The sequence below is a fragment of the Rhamphochromis sp. 'chilingali' genome (assembly GCF_963969265.1).
Source record: "Rhamphochromis sp. 'chilingali' genome assembly, chromosome: 22".
Lineage (NCBI taxonomy): Eukaryota > Metazoa > Chordata > Actinopteri > Cichliformes > Cichlidae > Rhamphochromis > Rhamphochromis sp. 'chilingali'.
Window position 1 is genome coordinate 17,519,740 of NC_137950.1, and position 19,862 is coordinate 17,539,601.

At 40.4% G+C, this 19,862-nt stretch overlaps 2 protein-coding genes across 3 annotated transcripts in view; both read left to right on the forward strand.

The window, feature by feature from the left end:
• The first annotated feature begins 1,886 nt into the window (after window positions 1-1,886).
• LOC308391025 (cystine/glutamate transporter-like) lies at window positions 1,887-11,694 on the forward strand. Its single transcript, XM_080873444.1, has 13 exons — window positions 1,887-1,992; window positions 5,743-5,978; window positions 6,355-6,481; window positions 6,559-6,674; window positions 7,873-7,998; window positions 8,606-8,705; window positions 8,883-8,927; window positions 9,011-9,134; window positions 9,221-9,324; window positions 9,402-9,498; window positions 9,790-9,939; window positions 10,053-10,230; window positions 11,241-11,694. Exons 1-13 carry the CDS (start codon window positions 1,934-1,936, stop codon window positions 11,303-11,305), a joined length of 1,527 nt encoding a protein of 508 aa, XP_080729570.1. The 5' UTR covers window positions 1,887-1,933; the 3' UTR covers window positions 11,306-11,694.
• A 566-nt stretch (window positions 11,695-12,260) lies between these two features.
• Window positions 12,261-19,862, forward strand: part of afap1l2 (actin filament associated protein 1-like 2) — a 46,410-nt gene continuing 38,808 nt past the window's right edge. Inside the window, exon 1 of one of the 2 annotated variants that reach the window (XM_080873728.1) lies at window positions 12,261-12,585. In XM_080873728.1, the coding sequence (XP_080729854.1) occupies window positions 12,570-12,585 (16 nt within the window). In that variant the 5' untranslated portion in view covers window positions 12,261-12,569. The remainder of the gene's footprint in view (window positions 12,586-19,862) is intronic. The other variant, XM_080873729.1, reaches the window with a different exon arrangement.

Genomic DNA, 19,862 nt, shown 5'->3' on the forward strand with positions numbered 1-19,862 from the left:
GCTTCACAGTAGGTATGGTGTTCTTGGGATGCAACTCAGTATTCTTCTTCCTCCAAACACGACGAGTTGAGTTTATACCAAAGAGTTCTACTTGGGTTTCGTCTGACCACATGACATTCTCCCAATCCTCTGCTGTATCATCCATGTGCTCTCTGGCAAACTTCAGACGGGCCTGGACATGCACTGGCTTCAGCAGCGGAACACGTCTGGCACTGCGGGATTTGATTCCCTGCCGTTGTAGTGTGTTACTGATGGTGACCTTTGTTACTTTGGTCCCAGCTCTCTGCAGGTCATTCACCAGGTCCCCCCGTGTGGTTCTGGGATCTTTGCTCACCGTTCTCATGATCATTTTGACCCCACGGGATGAGATCTTGCGTGGAGCCCCAGATCGAGGGAGATTATCAGTGGTCTTGTATGTCTTCCATTTTCTGATGATTGCTCCCACAGTTGATTTTTTCACACCAAGCTGCTTGCCTATTGTAGATTCACTCTTCCCAGTCTGGTGCAGGTCTACAATACTTTTCCTGGTGTCCTTCGAAAGCTCTTTGGTCTTGGCCATGGCGGAGTTTGGAGTCTGACTGTTTGAGGCTGTGGACAGGTGTCTTTTATACAGATGATGAGTTCAAACAGGTGCCATTCATACAGGTAACGAGTGGGGGACAGAAAAGCTTCTTACAGAAGACGTTACAGGTCTGTGAGAGCCAGAGATTTTCCTTGTTTGAGGTGACCAAATACTTATTTTCCACCCTAATTTACGAATAAATTCTTTACAAATCCTACCATGTGAATTCATGGATTTTTTTTTCACATTCTGTCTCTCACAGTTGAAGTGTACCTCTGGTGCAAATTACTGACCTCTGTCATCATTTTAAGTGGGGGAACTTGCACAATCGGTGGCTGACTAATTACTTTTTTGCCCCACTGTATGTGTGCAAACATGGCCCAAGATTCAATGAGAGTTTCAGTGCTAATTTGGAGCAATGTTGGTGACCTCTGTCCTCTGATTCACAGCCGGGGAATGCTCTTTGTGCTTCAATCAGCAGCAGAACCAAGGAGAGTAGCCTAGTCCACAGCAGCGCCCTTGACTCAAAAATGCAGTCACATAAACCTCAGGTGTTTAAAATCTCGCCACTGCTGTTACGCAAATACCTCTCTCTCTCTCTCTCTCTCTCTCTCTCTCTCTCTCGCTCACTCACTCACACACACACACACACACACACACACACACACACACACACACACACACACACACACACACACACACACACACACACAAAAGGCAAGCATGATGACCCCAAATCATCCGAATCTGAATGTTTAGGACCTTGAACGTCCCGCGCAGTCAGGGCCTTACAAAGGTCTACTGCACAATAGGAATTCCCCAGTTGGATTAACTAGACAGTCCTTGGACACACACAGAAAGAGTGGAGGAGAAAAATGCCGGACCACCCCTGTTTTCAGTTCATGCTGAGCCACCATGCCTGACTCACATTCACACTTTAAACACTCACTGAATGCAGTATGATAAAGGCATGGGTCAAACGATTCAGAACGGCGTTCCGGCACTTTTTGTTAAATCTTATAAGACGTTTAATACAAAATAATGTAAAGTCAATCTTGTTTTTCATGTAGTCCACCCTGGCCCTTCCAGTGGATGCCATGGAAGCAGCTAAGTCACCACATGTTGTCACCCGCACACGTCCTCAGAGTGGTGTCGATGCAAAGAAGATGCAGGGACAAGATGTTTCTTGAAGTGGCGTCTAATTTCAAATGCAACATTTCAAATAGCTCAACGAATATCACCAAAGAAACAAACTGTTCTGTAACATTTGCAACATACTGCGTCTGCGAGCTACCGTTATCTGCAGTTGCTGTAGCTGCAGTTTCCTGGAAGAAAAAGAAAAGTGAGTGTGAGATAAGTTCACACATAGAGATGGAGGAAGACAAAAGAGAAAGAGGTCAGGAGAGGAAGATGGGAGAGTCTCTTCAAAGGTAAGGACCAGAAATTTAAAGCTTAAATCTGAACAACAATGAATGCTATTATATATGTCAGTTTAACCATTAAAATGAAATTTAAATAATATAATGGATCAAAATAGGCATCCAGATACCTTTAACTATGGCTGACTTACAAGACCGGTTCCTAGAAGTAGTAATCGTGAGTAATTTTAATTTTAATTTAAGCTACTGATGTTCTTTCCAAATTCCACCTTTTACTAGCATTATACTGGTTTGACTCATTCCTCAAATCCCACTTTAACCACTGGATGAAGCACAGAAAAGGCTGACATCATCTGCTAGCCATAGTTTCAAGCCTAGGATCTGAAAAAAGAAAAAACAGAACAATGTTTCTCTAAAAGAGATTAAAAGCGTTTCCTTAATTAAAAATTGGATTTATTAATGGAAAGAAAAAGAAAGGGTGTTGATCCTACCTCGCAAACAATAATTAGATCAAAGAAAATTTACGTATAGCTCACATGACCTTGTGGACACAGACGTCTTTGTTTGACGATGAAGACAATGAAAAGTGGTTGAAATATCTGTAAGACTCAAAAACGTGGGCAAAGATGCAAATACATACTCTTTATTCATTATCATGCTCACTCGTCTTGATGTTTTGTTTTTTATGTGATCCATAAACAGTGTGAACAGCACATACAGTCCCGTGAAAAAGAAAGTTTTTACTGGGCTGTGTGAAATCCTGTGAAAAACTGAGTAGCCTACACCCGATCATTCAGTTCAACCATCTTTAGCAGCAATAATTTGAAGTAATCATTTTTTCTCTAACTTTATCGGTCTCTTACATTATGGAGGAATTTCGGCCCACTCTTCCTTACATCATTGGGCTTCAGTTCTTTGAGATTTGGAGGTGTTCATTAATCCGCAGCTGTCTTTGGAGTGTTGCAGCACTATTTGTTTTTCAGCAATTCTGTTGTAGACTTGCTCATGTCCTTGAGATTGCTGTTCCACTAACCCAATTTCAATCAAGATGTAGCTGTTGGACAGATGGGCTCACTTTGACTCTAGAATACTTTGGTATTGACTGCAAGGTGCCCAAGTCCTCTGGTAAAATTGGATGTCTCGAGAACGGTCTCGAGACCACTTTTATGTGGTCTTGGTCTTGTCTTGGTCTCGCTGTCTCGGTCTCGCTGTCTCAGATCGACATAGTGGTCGGGATATTTGGGGTCAACAGTATCCATGACACACAACGTAACGTTCGATAATGTGTCATGCGCAAAAGCTTTAGCTCTAAGAGCCGTGCTTAGAGAGTGCTTTGTAGTGAATCAGAAGAGTCGACTCCCATTGAGCGAGAGCCGGCTCCTCACTTAATTTCTTTTCGCTGCTCAGCTCTCACACAGTAGCTCAGCTATGCTCCAATCCCTCCATATTGTGGCCAATCACATGCGAGGATATAGGATAATATCATTATGTAAAAAACAGAGAGGGTGAGAGACGCGATAGTCAAGTGGAGCGTGCGTCTGTCCTCTCAGTAAGTGAGTGAGACTGTAGACAGCAGTGAGGAGGGCTGTGCGAGTGCATCGCAAAAACACATAAATATGCCTGGCACCCGTGGCTGCAATTTAAAGACTTTTTTTGTCTTGGTCTCGTCTCGACTTTGTCTTGGTCTTGACTCGGTCCGTCTTGGTCTTGGTCTTGTCTTGGTCTCGATACCCTCTGGTCTTGGTATTGTCTTGTTCTTGGTTTAGGCAGTCTTGACTACAAGTCTTTACTCTGGCTTCAAAGCGAGTCCATTACCACTCCACCACTTTGAAAGGTTTTATGAGACGTCTGTGCTGATATGCTGTATTTGGTTTTCACTCAAATTGGCGCTATACTTTATGACTAAACATCTCCACTTGAATTCTGTCTGTCCAAAGGAGAGAAGTCTTGTTGTTTGTTCGGGGAAACAACTTTTCTAACCATGCTCGGGCGATCGTGGCTCAAGAGTTGGGAGTTCGCCTTGTAATCGGAAGGTTGCCAGTTCGAGCCCCGGCTTGGACGGTCTCGGTCGTTGTGTCCTTGGACAAGACACTTCACCCACTGCCTACTGGTGGTGGTCAGAGGGCCCGGTGGCGCCAGTGTCCGGCAGCCTCACCTCTGTCAGTGCGCCCCAGGGTGGCTGTGGCTACAATGTAGCTTGCCATCACCAGTGTGTGAATGTGTGTGTGAATAGGTGGATGACTGGATATGTAAAGCGCTTTGGGGTCCTTAGGGACTAGTAAAGCGCTATATAAATACAGGCCATTTACCATGCTGCCATGTTCTTTCTAGCACAAAGAGGTTTTTTCCTTGCACACTGCACAGCCTGATCTTGAGTTGAATTTACTTGGACGTCCACTCTTGGGATGCTTGCAGCATCTTGTTAATACACACCTGAGTGCTTTAGACCTGCAAACTGCCAAAACTTCTACTTTCCAGGAGGTGGTCACACTTACTGGTGATCAGTTAAACAAGGGGATTTGTAGCACCTGCTTGTTCTTTACCCTCTTCATTCTTATGGGAACAGTGAATGTGGACTTTCTTTTTCACACGCCTGTAGAAAGTCTAGTTATTACCATTTCTATCTACTAACACATAGTGGCATGGTAGCCTCTCGCCTGTCCCAGTTAAGCTGTTAAAACACTTTAGCTATTTTTCTTAATTAATTAATGAATTATTTTTCTGTGCACTCAAACCTTTTCATTTAGAAAAGGAATTATGGACATATAGATATCAAGATATAGGCCCCTAGAAGCTTAATCATACCCTGCCTTGACATTACCAGTGTTAAAACACCATCAGATAAATTGCTTGTTTTCCGTCTAGACTTAAAAAATTAATGATCATATGTTTGTAGTGGTTGCTCCTGGTTTTAAAATTGCAAGACTGTCATCTGTGCTGATTCATGTCAGTAAAATCTACAACTAATCTCTCTGTTATTTTGTATCTTGTTTTGTCCTTGAATCACAATAGCTTGTTCTTTTATAAATACACTGTGTCATTTATCATGGTTGGGACAAGGTGTCTGACATGTAGGCTTTAACATTTACAATACATTATGTTGACTACATTTTAATCACAAAGGTAATAAATTCTTAATGTAGCCCTTAATATGCTCAGACAGATAGTTTCACAGTGCATTAGAGTGCTTTAGCAGCCTTTCAAGTGGATAGTTTATAATGTTAATATTTAAAAATGCAGTCTGCAGAGATGATATAAACCACATTGCTTAGGTTTACACTAATACAGCTTCACATTGTAAACATTTTACTCCCATAGTGGTCAAACAATCTTCAAAAAGGTTTATTTAACTTGACAAAGAAACATGAGACAATCTGTAGCTGAATTCTTTTCATAAATTTGTAAATATCAGTGACGTGTTGTGACTTTTACAGGAAGGGAAGCAGTGATAAATGAACATTCTGTAGTAGGTAGACAAATGAGAACACATAAACTGTGTGAAACCAGAGGAAAATGACAGCTTGTGTGAACCTTGTTAAAAGTAGCTATGTGCAGTCTATGTAGCTGTTTCTGCAACATCCCAACTCTTTTCTCTTTGAGTCTAAAAGGACTCTGACAAGCTCCACACAAAAGCGTCAAGGCTTAAAGCTGTTATGTTTAATGGCTGAAGTTTGGAAGAGTACTGGCTTTGTTCCCTAGTCAGGCTGGACAATGGAGTAAGAGCGAGTGAACACAGAAAAACGTGTAGGTCGAGGCTTCTTTCTGTTATAGCTTCAAGCTCATTTACTTTGTGACCTGCAGCCACGGACAAATGGGACACACACAGATGAATAAAGAGGACGATAACAAGAAGAAGACGGACGAGGAGCTGGTGCACCTTCGGAGGGAGATTGGGCTGCTGCCTGCTGTATCTTTCATCATGGGAACAGTGGTGGGCAGTGGGATCTTCATTGCACCGAAGGGAGTCCTAATGAACAGTGGCAGCGTGGAGCTGTCACTTCTAGTGTGGGGACTGTGTGGGGTCCTCTCCTTGTTTGGTAAGATCTGAATAAAGTGTATTCTGTCTTTTAAAAGCTGTATTTATGTCTCAAGCTTAAAATTCCATAAACTGTAAATTAAAGATGTCAATTCATTGTTTCGTGAACTACACATTTTGAAGCATCATGTTGCAAGCTTGGTTATCAAAGTTTATCAAAGTTCATCAATAATTACAGATGTAAAAATAAATCTCTTAAGCTGGTCATAAATATTACATGTAATAGGTATCTTCAATGTATACATTTGTCTAATAACCACAAAATCTGATTTGAGCCCAACATGATGATCAAATTCTTTAAAGGTTTTGTCAGAAAGGCCTTTGATTGTCAAATCACAATCAAAAAATTTTCATGTGCTTATTTTCTGTTCTTCCAGGGGCACTGTGCTATGCTGAACTAGGCACCACTTTTACAAAATCAGGGGGTCACTTCACGTATCTATTGGAGACATTAGGACCCCTTCCTGCTTTCCTCCGACTCTGGGTTGAGTTCTTTTTTATCAGGTAAGATTATTATTTATCAGGCTAGAGTTATAAAATAGAGTCAGCGCTTAATCACTGAAAATATTTTTAATATCCAGACCAGCTTCGACTTCCCTTGTGTCCTTGGCCTTCGGTCGTTATGTGGTGGAGCCATTCTTCGCACCATGTGCTGCTCCGACAATGCTAATCAAACTTGTGAGCATCCTTGGAGTGAGTGAGTGGTTTTCAGTTCTCAGTGTTGTGCGAAAGTCTTGAGTCTACCTTGATTTCTTTATGTTTTGCTTCCAAATAGACTGTCTTGTAATAATTTTTCTCTAATTTCTTTAGCTGACTCTATGAAGAACAGAAAAGATAACAGGGCAAGAGATTGTATTTTTGCTCTCACAAAGTGATTCCTAAAGTGTTATTAACCAAAAACCTCTCAAGTGTGCAGTGTTTCCTTTGAAATGTTGAGGAAATGGGAAAAAGTGGTTAAAAGAATCTGTAGCAGATGAACAAAATCCAATGAACATGTCCTTAAGTTATAGGAAAAATCCAGTAGAGACTGAGGTATGCATCTAGGCCTTCAGGTAATCCATCTAAAATTCACAGAAGCCGTATTAGAAATGGTCTAAGTGGAAGAGTGTCTGTTACAAAGCCACTGAGGTATGCTACAATACAACTAACTGAAAGTCTGGTTTCATGGAATATTGTTTTGTTCAAATCACTGAGGTACAACAGTGAGTGTCTGAACCAGCTGTAAAACACAGTGGAGGCTCTGTCATGGTTTGGGGCTTGATTTCATGCTGTGATTTTGGGGATCTTGTCAAAATTGTTGGAATTCTGAACACACAAAAGAAACGTCTGACTTTTATAAACCTTTCAATATCAGCTGGAAAGTATCTGACTGGGAATATTTTCATTTTTCAGCTTGAAATGATCCCAAATACCCTGCCAAAGCAGTAAAAGTATATGTGAATAGAAAAACACACAATTGAAAACTATCAGTCATGGACTCAGATCAGAGCTCAGATCTGAACTTGACAAAAATCAGCTTGAGAGAGGAAAGAAAAGGAGGCAGCCAACATGTAAAGAAGATCTTTGAATGTCCTTCAAGAAGCCTGGAGAACTAGGGAGTTCAAGAATAAAGGTCGGAGTACCAAATCTTTAAAGCTCATTTAAATTGTAAAAACAAGTTTCTGCAATTTTGTACAAACTTGTTTTGCCTATATACTTCCAAACAGAACACATATTTCCATGCGTGCAGAAATTTTACTCATTCATCTATTTCCCATTTTCCTTGCAAAATATAAAGAGATGAAGAATGACTCAACAACTTTGCACAGTCCTGTATTTTTATTTTTTTTACATGTTTGTATTATACTAACCACAATAGTTTATTTTGCCAGTTGTTTATCTTTGTGTGTCTGTAGCATTTCTTGTGGCAGTCAACTGCTGGAGTGTGCGCATGGCATCTCACATCCAGGTCTCTTTGACTTTCATTAAGATGTTTGCTTTAGTCCTCATCATCATCCCTGGCATCATTGCTTTGGTCAAAGGTGGGAATACGTAATTGTTATTTCTGAAGACACAGACTTCCTAACTGTAAAGATCCACCCAAAAAAGAAAATAAAAAATACTGAAAAAAAGCTGAAAAAAGTAAGAAATACTAAAAAGAACCAGCTTCAGGAACTAATTAGGTTAACTAGCAACAAATGAGCAATATGACTGGATATAAGAAGAGCATTTTAGAGAGTTTCCCAGAAGTAGAAATGTACAGAGGTTCACTACTCTGCAAAAAAAAAAAAAAAATCAGAATAATGTAACATTCTTGCACAGTGGTAAAACATGGCTTTGGCCCAAATTTATGTTCAATTGAAAATACGACATTGCTTTTCAGAGACTGGGATTTTCTCTGTGTGATCATTCAATATATTTTCCATGTTCAGTTGTGCACGAAATATAAGATTTGTAAATTCTTGCATCGTTTTTGTACATTTTTGCACAGCAACCCAAATTTTGCAGAATTGATTTTGTACTACTACTACTACCACTAATAATAATAATAATAATAATAACAACAACAACAACAACAATAACAATAATAATAATAATTACAATGCATTCAGTTGGTTGTCATCTCTTTCTGTATCATCCTTTTTGCAGGAAAGACTGAAAACTTCCAGAATGGTTTTGAGTTTGAATCATTAACATTAGACAGGCTGCCACTCGCCATCTATAATGGCCTATATGCCTACAGTGGATGGTAAGCAAACATATTATATCAGGAGAGCTGCTACAAATACAAACGATTTTAACATGTTTGGGTTTGGTTTTTTTTTACCATAATTTATACAAAACTATTTTGCTTAGCTTTGTACAGTCCATTAAATCATACTGTTACAAACATCAGATGCCTGTGTCATTCCTTATTTTTCTTTAGGTCCAATTTGAACTTTGTCACAGAAGAGGTCAAAAATCCAAGCAGGTAGATTGCATCTTCATTTTTTGTTTCTCAGACCAAGTTGGCTGCAGCTCTTATATCACTCTGTCTGTATCCTGTCTTAACAGAAACATCCCACTGGCAATAATCTCGTCTATGGTGACCGTGACAGTCTTATATGTGCTTGTTAATGTGGCCTACTACACTATGTTGGCTCCCACTGAGCTGCTGCTGTCTGATGCTGTGGCTGTGGTACATCACATTCTGTACTGTATTAAAAAAGAAAAATCAGAGCGATGTGTGTACAGAGTTTGTGTGATAAGCTCTCTGTCCCGCAGACATTCGCCACCTGTGCTCTTCAGGGATTGGATTCTGTAATTCCAGTACTTGTGGCCTTATCTTGCCTCAGAACACTTAATGGTGGCATCTTTGTGTCACCAAGGTATTCGGACCTCTTAAAACATGATTACTGCCATCTTTTCTGTGGCTTTGAACTCATGTGAGAGCTCTGTCTTGCAGGATGCTTTTCGTTGGAGCCAGAGAGGGCTACTGGCCACAGATCTTTTCCACAATCCATATCCGCAGACACACACCTTTACCTGCTTTGCTGTTAATGGTAAAGAGCTGTCCACACATTATAAACCAGTCATCTACGTAAATAAATAGTAAAACGCTTTGAAAATAAAGTACAGAAGACAAGGCATTGGTCAAAAACTCTCAAAGTAGAATGTTTAATTTCAACCAAGAATAAGTCCTAATATTTTATCGTGAATATCTTATTAAATATATTTAAACTGTATATTTAATTCACCTTAAAAAGATATGAGATGATTCTTGATTCTGTGTATTTAATCACTGTGTGTGTAACAGTGACATAAGAGTTACTCTGTTTTCTGTGTGTCTCCAGTACCCACTGATGGTGATCATGTTAATCAGTGGAGATATTTCCCAGCTCATCAGCCTTACCTCCTTTTCTTGTTGGTTCTTCATTGCCTTGGCAACCTTGGGGATGCTCATCCATCGATATCGTTTCCCCCTCCACCCTAGACCTTTTAAGGTTAGCATATTGTACTGAATTGCAAAGCCTTTTTGTCTTACTACATGTTAAACTGAACAATTTATTGGTTTGTTTGTTTATGTATTTGCTACATTGTGGTTATTAACATTAAGGTGCCGTTGGTCGTCGCAGTCACCTTCACAGCGGTGTCTTTCTTCATTGTGGGTCTCTCTCTTTACTCGGACCCTTGGAACACAGGATGTAGTTGTGTAGTTACATTGTCTGGGGTTCCAGTTTACTACATGACCGTCTACCACTTTTGCTTGCCCCCCACATGGAGGCGAATCTTCGGTAAGTCTCATACCTGCAAAGCATTTGAAGTCCTAGTCCATCTGTCCTGCAAGATGGACTAGGTCTCTCACAGAAACACGTGGTTGTTGTGAAAACACTGCGTCACTGCAGTTTTGCCTTAAAATGTATTATCCAGATTTTGATGGGGAAGTCTAGCACCTGTTTGCGTGTAAAATCTAGGTGGTTTTCCATCAGCTGGAAGTGAAATCATGCAATATGCATACTCATTTTGTTACAAAACATCCCTGTGAATGAGGAAGTTAATGACTGAAATCAACTCCTTGCAGAACACGGACACTTTTATTTGTAGTAGTGCTGAAACTTCCCTACTCCTATCACTATCTTACAAATACCCATAAGTCCAATATAAGAGGTGTAAGCAATAATAATAGAACGATAATTTCATTATTTATTTAAATATTTTATTTTGAAAATACAGTGACCACAATGTGGATAACACAGGAACCACAAAGTTTTCCAGTTTTCCACGTAATGCACTTTTTATTAAAGATTTGATTTATTAAGGGAAAAATGTTATTCAACAAAGACGAATGGGCCAAAATTCCTCCACAGCGATGTAAAACACTCATTGTCAGTTATCGCAAAGTCTTGATTGCAGTTCTTGCTTCTAAGAGTGGTACAACCAGTTTTTAGGACAACTACTTTTTTACACCAGGAAGGTTTGGATAACATTTTTGCCTTAATAAACAAAATGATCGTTTAAAGACTGCATTTTGGATTGATTGGTGTTATCTTTGTCTAAGATTATACATTTTTTGAAGAAACATGGGAAACATGTAAGTGTGACCAAAAAAATAAATAGAAGAAATCAGGAAGTGATACATAACATCTTCACAGCACTGTATGTGAAACACGAACCTTGGGCTATTATTAAGTCATCAGACTCTGAGCTGGGTCAGACCATTCTTTAGGAAGACAGAAAGATAAACATCTTAAGAAAGAGAGCACTTCTTGACCTGTGCATAATACTGTTTCTCCAACATTCCCAGATTATTGCAGCAAGCAGCTGCAGAACCTTCTTGAAGTGGCTCAACAGGAAGTCAAGACATGCTGAAGACCTGCTTTCTACCAATATACTTCCTGGATAGCATCTTGACAGGTTCTAAAATTTTTGGAATAGCAAAGGGGGAAATTAAACAAAAAGAAAATCCTCTGGTTGAGGAATTTTAGTTAGAACACTGAAAGTGGTCGTTTTTTTCTCAAGGTGACTGCTGATGGGCTCCTGAAGCTGCCAAGATCTGTAGGAGCCATAAAACATTGTTCTATCCGAAGGCTGTGTTTTATTCCTGTCATGGTTCCTTTAGATCTTTTTTTTTTTTAAAGAACTATTGGTTATTTCATGTTTTTCTTTTGCTGTCACTGAATATTTTAGAATGTTTTTCTTTTTAACCCCCCTTTTTGTTTATTTTTCAAATAAATCTTGCTTTTTTTTTCTCTTCTATATTCACCTACATATTCATATTCTGTGTCTGCATTGAATAAACACAATATGTTCACGTCTTCAAATACCAGAGTGCGTGTCGTGCGTTTTAATCATCTTCTGGAGCATGATCTGCTACTCCGCTTCACATTCCTCCTATACTTCCACCCGGTCACGGTTCTCCCACGGGGATTCTCGATTGTTTAGGCAGAGAACTTCACTTTTCTGCTGCAGGAGAGAACGAGAGAGCTGGAAGGCGACAGGAACTCACTTTCATGTGAGTGCTTATTAGCAGTCAAGGATGCCAATCCAAGATTTGGTAAACAGCAGTTTCTACCTTTCTGGATTTGGAGGATTTCTGGTGTTTGCCTGAGGATTTGTTATGTTACGGCAAAAACATAATCAATTGACATGAAACAGGGTTCCTCTCTTTAGCATTAGCCTTTTATTCGACCCAAGATAGGCAACTGAAGCACAGCAGAGAAACAGATAAAATGAGCTTCTGGATACGCAGACTTCCCTTTAGTTTCCACTTTAGCGCACGCATTTAAATGCCCTTAAAGACAGCTCATTCCCCCAGTTTGTCACTGAAAGTCTACGGGCGTGGATGTTTGAGTGACACCTGGATGATGGTCTTGAAGCAGCGACGTAGTCTCTGTCTGGATGCTGCAAACTTGGAGGTGGAGGAGGTGTGGCAAAAAAGAGAGATGAGGAACAAGAGGAGAGCGCTGTTGTTCCGTCACAACTCAGCGTGTCCGGCTCAGTCAGTGTATTGTTGAAAACGGGAGGGTCGGGCTACATTCCGCATTAGTTGCAGAAGTAGTGCCATCATTGAGGAACTTGGCCGCAAAGTTTCGTTGGGATTGATTCGTTTTATGAGAGCTGAAGGGGCGAGCGAATGGAGAAGCACAAAGGTAAGAGGAGAGGTTTTGTGTCAAGAACATGAGAAAGGGCTGCTGACTTCTCGGGTGGGATTGGTGACACTGCTTTCTTGTGAACAGTTGTAATAAAAAGTGGTACTGTGCAACACGCAGAGTAGACAAAAACAGGCTTGCGGTGAATAATTACTCGGGTTTTTACACGGGAGAATCTACTGCTGTGACTTTATATACTTTCGAAATGAACGATTAAGAAAAGCATCTTCAGATAAAAGTTGTTTCGGTTGTGCTTGTTCTGTTCTGCTGTGCTGTGCTGGAATAACACACTGTTTTCAACATGTGGATCATTTAACTGTCGGTCACCTGCCACTCATTAAGGATGTAACCAAAATAACCCGGGACACGAAGATGGCTTTTCCACGACCATTCAAAGTTGGGTTCCATAAAATTGTTTACACTGTGGCTTCTGATGAATTCCATTAGCTGCAACATCGTTCTCACAGCATTCCTCAAATTCCTGTGGTTATTTGCTCGCGAGGGGATGAGCAAGGTCCTTTTAATGCTTCCTGATTAACACAATCAGAGTTTAAAATAAAGTTAGGTGAATCTCACCTCGCTTGCCTAACTGCAAAAGAAAAACAAAACATCGCTCTTTGGACCTCTGCACTGCTGAGAGGAGTGACTGTCCGACTCCTGGCTGGAGTAGAAACAATGGCAACTAGTCAAAAAAGTCTTGCTCCCACATTCCCGTTTACCAGCTGACTGGTGAGCCCAGACTGCTAACTCCCACAGCCCATCAGATTACACAGTCAGTGTTTCAAGCAGCCACTTACAGAGGTGTTTTATGCGTATGTGCATTTTTCACCCACTGTGGGAGAATACCAGCTGAGGCGTTTGACTGATTTTTTTCTTTTCTTTTCACATATCCCTTATGTTTGTTTTTGTCTTAGCTGAACACAGATATATCTGGAAATGTTTTTATTGGGCTCAGAGGAATTTTCCTCTCCTTTGTTACCCGCCATTCCTCCCAAGATTATGCCAGATTATTTGACAATGACAAAAACATCAATGATATAATAACAAGTAATAACATGTAATAACATCCGTCGCCCTCATGTAACAAACAGTGATGTTGTCATGTTTTAGGACCGATGATATTACAGCGATCGTCCACCAGGGGAGCCACGTTGCTCACTTCACCGCCTGCTGTGTGTGTGTCAGTGGTTTTAAAAGTAGTAAGAAGTGAGATTTGCACCACTTTCATTTGATGCCTATCAGGTCATCCTGATAGGGGATAAAGGTGTTTAAAATGCCAATGATTCGATGAATTATGAGTCAGCAATGAAGGGGAGGCAGAGGCAACAGACTTGCAGTGGGGATGTAATTGATTAGAGAAGGGCAAAATTGGGCGGGTAAGAAACAGGCTGCAGAGAATGAGTCGGTGTGTTCAGGCTGAAAAAATGGAAAAAAAGCTGGACTGCACCTCTTTTGGCAGCGCACTAGGACAATGAATTAGATACTAACAGCCACAGGCAACCATTGGAGGGGGTACAGTAAAGGGAAACCTGGGAAAATTCAGGGAGGCCGATGACAAGGAAAGGTATTATTTAGTATTCTGGAAATGTCTCGTGCTTCTGAAATCTGACTCGTGCCGGTTTTCTTCCAGAGAAGCAGCCCAGCAGCTCATGCCACTGATTCTCACACCTTGTGCCAGAGATGAGGATCGAATTAGTTCAGCCACCTGGAGCTTTGTTTGGTTTCCATGACCTCTGGGCTGTCGTGAGACATATTTGGGAATCGATTATTACAAAAGAGAACGCACACTTCTGCAGCTCAGCCAAGAGACGATTAGAGCCCTTCTTACTCAGCCATTGGCCCTGAGCTCGCTTTGCCCTGCACCTGATTAAAACCCACATGCTGGTGTTTTAGCCCACAAAATATTAAATAATCAGAGCGGTCGAAATAGTTATACAGTCCTCTTTTTTCACAGATTACTTACTGATACCAGATGTCTTGTTAACTGTGTCTTTATCAGCTGATAAATGGATGAAGTCCTTAGACACCCTCATATTTTCATAGTATTGGCTTGACATAGAAATTATACATTCATAATATACAAGTGGAACTATAGAAATAATTAAAGTGTAATTCCACTAAATGTTCCCATAATGGGAATAGAAGCATATGTTTATTTTCATCTAAGATCCTTTCCAGTATTTATTATCTTCGTTTCCTTGTCAATCAACGGCTTCCACCTAATGCCCTTGTTTATTTAGCCTTCCATGCTAATATGGATCCCAGCAATTTGTGCCTAAAGCTATATGCTACATATGCCTGTCTTCCAGTTCTTCACAGCTGCGTTTCACCCATAAAGGCGACGGCTTCTTTTCTCGCCTCAGCCATCAGTCTTCTTCTCCAGCAGTGATCTGCCTCTGTGAGCAGTTCCAAAAGAATATGCAAGTAAAATGGAGGCATGCTGAAAGATGTGCTTGTGGACATTGTTGGTTTAGAAGATTATGCAGAAGACTCACAGATTAAAACTGTATGAATCTGAGGAGTGGTGGAGCATAGTTTTTAAAAGTTTTAAAAGTTTGCAGTAAAACAAGAATGTGCTGCCATGCGAGTGAAGTGATATTTAGGTGAAATTAGTGGAGAGCCCTCTACAAGCTGGAGCAAAGGCACCCCTAAAGGCACAGGTAGCTGTAGGATTTGGACCCACAGCACAGTCATATTGGTGTTCAAACAGGTGCAATGTTTAGTCAAGAAGTCCCTCATTTACCAAATGAGAACCCATTAATATCATTTGTGGTCATTTTGCTCAATTCAACAACGAGTGCTTGTATAACACAGTAGTGACCAAATCTAATGTATTTTTAACCATAAGTATTTGTGTGCTGTGTGTGGCTGCAGTGAAAGACGCTGTGCACAAACCGCTAAATGCTGAAAAGCTATTTTCACTTTTCTTAATCTGTGTATGCCAGTAATGGCACACTTTTTATTACAGTGCCACAAACGCCAAACCTTGAAAACATCTTCAAGTTCAAAATCCCATAATTTATCAAATGAAAGGAAGGGATGGAGTTGGAAATAAAAAAATTCATTGACCTTAATTCACATATTATTTTTTGAACAGTTTTACAAATCCAAAAGGCACCGATCCCCTCCTAAATGTCTTTTTAAGCCGGTATCTCCATATTAGCATGCTCTTCAGTCTGTCAGCACAGATCATGCCAATCAATTTAAGGTGCTTTTCAGCGCAGCTTAACAATATGAAACTGTCAGTGGGTCTAGTGGGTTTGACCTGCTATCAGCTCAGCAGTAGCTTGCTTAGATGTAGACCATTAGAGCTGGCATGGGGTCTCCTGGTTCACTCGTATGTGTGTCATGGGATGAACTTGCCAACGGGGAGTGAGTGAAGTGTGGGTAATTCAGGAAGCTGGATGAGGCTATAAAAATGATGAAAAGAAAGGCGGTCTTCCTGTTCTGTGTGAGTTTGGCTCTTTTTGCCCTCTGGCTTGCACTCTCGCCCATTTTTAACACATCAAACGTGTCTTTGGTTTATGGATCCAGCTCTGGATCAACCTGTACTTTGTTTGCTTCTCACCAGGTACACTTTTGTTGGAGAAGGTACACTTGTAATCACACACTCATATGCACAGTCTCTCCACGAAGGCCTTCTTGGCAGCCTTTCTGTGGGATATTTAACTAAGCGGAGAAACTTTAATGTGGCTGGACTGAGGCTGGGAATTGCCGCTTCTAGTCTGTCACTTTTTTTTGTATCATTGAGTCAAGAAGTTTGACACATTCGTAAAGCTTTGTCTTTTTTTCTGAATTAATCAGTTTAGCGCTACTCACTTAAAAGCCACACAAAGTGTTACATACATGCACACACACATCACACCAGAGAACAGCGGTGTGAGGAAAGCGTCTGAGGGGAAGCAGTGAGGAGGTTTGAGTGAAGGATGCAGGCGGGGTGGTGGATTAAGAAGGGGACGTGGAACCTCACTGAGCCTCCTCTGCCTTATGGCCCAGGGGCTGACAGATATTTCATCTCTGTGTGTGTTTGTGAGAAAGGCCAAAGGCAAGGAGAAAGTTTGTTTTGGAGCAAGTCTTATGGTACAAAGTTAATGTAATTTTTGGCTGCCTGGAGAATGTAATTCTAGGCTGAATTTAGCCTATTTACTAGGTATTTGTTAATTAGCTAGCTATGCTTTGGCCCATCTACTGTTGCATGCTTAGCAAGGAGAGGGAGACAGCAGTGTCTAGGCAGATTTATCCTTAGGTTTGCACTTGAAGCAACCCCTTCAATGGATCCACTGTTGATTAAATCATGATTAGAGCAGCTTAGAAGATGGTGTTTTGAATCATTAGTCTCTGTTTATATTATAATTTCTGAGCATTATTAAAATTCCAGCGCATTAAAAATGTCAAATTAAGCCAACAACTCAGACACTAAGCTTCAGCGATGAGCCAGATTTCGGCATCGTTTTTATTTTCTCCCCGAATCTCATGTATACGCAGCCTCACAGACACAAATTTGCAGCATCACATCTTTAATCCGACGAGTCGACTCTTCAGCTTTGGCGTTTATCTACACTGTCTACTGTAACCTGTATTGAATCCTAATCAAGACAAAATTGTGTAAGCAGAGCAAGGCCTCTTCCTAAAATCAACAAAGATTTACTTGGGCTTTTAGAGGCCATTAGCATGCTTCAGCAGTGAAAAACTGCCTGATTTCTCCAAGGGCTCAGATGTAAGCCTCAATATAAATGAGATGGCACAGATCTAAAGAAAGACCGCCAAAAAGAAAAGAAAAGAAAAGAGTGTAAAGAAAGTTGAAGCGTGATTCGAATAAAGGCAAGATTCAATAGTTGGGGCAGAGGGAAGATAAAAGAGGAGACACTTGAAAAAGAAAGTGGAATGACTCTTGATAAGTGGCTTCTTTATAACTTCTTTCATCCTTATAGTTTAACACCTCAATGGGAGGGTCAGCATGGAGAGTTTGCCCTTGTGAGCTTTGTGCGAATTCTTCTTCAGCTCAAAGTCTTATGTTGTCATTCGCCCATGCCGTGCCCACTCTCTTTTACCTTCTTAATTATATGACACTGTTTCTTTGCAGGTTGTTCCTCCTTCCTTGTTCATGCTGTTATTTTTATCCTCCAAAACGAAAGGAAAAAAATACCAAAACAAATAGTTCTCTATTGTGAGCAGTCATGACTTCAGGTTTTTGTTTCTATCAAAGACTTGGGAGCTGATTTCACTGATCTGTTCCTGTTTTTTTAGAGAGGGGTGTGTGTGTGTGTAGTGCAACAACATGCTGCAGTGTTCAAATCAATCGACTATTTGGGCTCTTGGCTATAATAAGACTGCTGAACGCTCTCAAGCCTTACTTGTATCAATTCCTCTGCAAAACTCTTTCTCAACCTCTATCACCTTATCAGAAAGTGAGACTGCTGCAGATTATTTTTGGAGCACTTTAAATTGAACCATGATTTATATTTTGTATTGCTGAAGAAAACTGTCTCATAGAAATTATGATGATGAACAGCCAAACAGAGACTTTTTGAACAAAATCCAGTCGCTTCCAAATTGTTTTAATTTACATATGTGACAAGTAGCAAAATGTGTTGAGCCTGACGACCAAAACATGTCGCTACAAGACCAGCTTGTAGTAACAAGGCTCGGTATGAATAGGCTTGTTTTTTTTGTATTTTGCTTTCATCTCATTCAGTACTTTGAAACAAGTCCTTGGACCTGAAAGTGCTACTGTAGTCAGTCCTTCTGGGTAGTTAGCTTGGCATTACACAGAATTAAAACCCACAACTACTGGTCTCCATGGCCTCGCCGTGCAATGAGCAGTGACGGAAGTGACTAGGATGTGAAAAAACAAAAAACCCCACATCTCAGTGGTTTTTGAACACTGCTACATGCTAACGTAGGAACTTGTAATCACTTGTGATCTTCGCTATTCCTTTGTGTGTTCTTATTATGTTGTGACTATATGTAGGTGCAAAGACTTTTTGTGTTCTTTCGGCGTCCCGTTTTTAGATATATGGTCCAGATAAAACACAATATTTGCTCTCAGAGGTGAGGTTTGTTCTTTGTACATTGTCTTTATGCTGAAATTCAAAGGCATTTTGGCATAATGGTACACTGCATAGACCTGTGATGGCTTGCTTTTAACCTGGGGAATACTTAACGCATCTTTTTCATGGGACAAGGTGACAGCTAAGAGTGAATAAAAGGTTGTACGTTCCAAAAATGCATTTATTTATCATGTGCTAGTCCATTAGGCATCTCAGGGAGGGCTAGTAAGGCTGTACGGTATCACCAGTCATATTTTTGTGTGCCTCAGGTTGGCACTGATTTGTTAATACAACTTTTCATTTCTCTCTTTCTCCTTCAGTGTTGCTATCAGACATTTACAGCCCCCTTTTTTTCTGAATTCATCAAGTCAACTCCTTTTTTCTCTTCTGTGGTTTCTATGGAAATAACACCACAACACAGCTTGGATTAATCCAGCCATGTCGGTCGCAGTCTCTGTCCAACAGCTGAACCCAGCATGTTTCACATAGAAAAAAACGTGCACCTGCCAATTTGGATGAAACACCAATCAAATTGTTGTTTGATCCTTTATTCATCAGTGAATTATCTGCCACTCTCACCAAAGAAAGAGCAGCCTGGAACAAATCAATCACATGCAGCTCTTTGGTTTTTTGGTTGTTTTTTTTCCAGTTGTGCACATTTTTCGCCTGATACAAATCAGCTCTGCTTCAGTCGTTTTTTCGTGTCTACTGGAGCAGAAGCACTTTTAAGTGTGTGACAGGGCGAAAAGCACATTACAGTCCAAACGTTTTTACTGTGACTTTGGCTACTGGTTCCAATTCTCCTTCTTGCCACCACTTCCCTTTTGGGAGTCGTAGCTCTGTAAGTGTCAGTCACAAGGCTAATCAGATCATCGAGCCGGCGTTTGGTGTCATTTCATGCAAATTAGTTTTTACTAGATTTTTCCAAAATAGAGCGATCCTCTAAAATGGATTTATGTAAGTTTATAAGCTCTTTTTCACATCTATAATATTTAATGTCATATATTCATGTTTGTCATGGCTTGAACTTCTTTGCTGTTTGTGTTTACCAATTCATAGAGACAAAGTCTTGATTGGTTGATTGATCGTTCATTCCAGTAACAAGCAAGAAATCACAGTTTGGCTTACTGAACTTGTTGAACATGGATTTATTTTATTTTTAATCAGTTTTATCTCTGGTGTTTTGTGTGACATGTCATTAGTAGAGTGCATAGTGAATTAGAATTA

Bases quoted from the DNA above. Each gene is read 5' to 3' on its own strand.
- LOC308391025 (XM_080873444.1), top strand. From the start codon at position 1,934: ATGGAGGAAGACAAAAGAGAAAGAGGTCAGGAGAGGAAGATGGGAGAG. The intron at 5,979-6,354 runs GTAAGATCTGAA...CTGTTCTTCCAG, and splicing joins TGGGGTCCTCTCCTTGTTTG to GGGCACTGTGCTATGCTGAA. The intron at 6,675-7,872 runs GTGAGTGGTTTT...GTGTGTCTGTAG, and splicing joins TGTGAGCATCCTTGGAGTGA to CATTTCTTGTGGCAGTCAAC.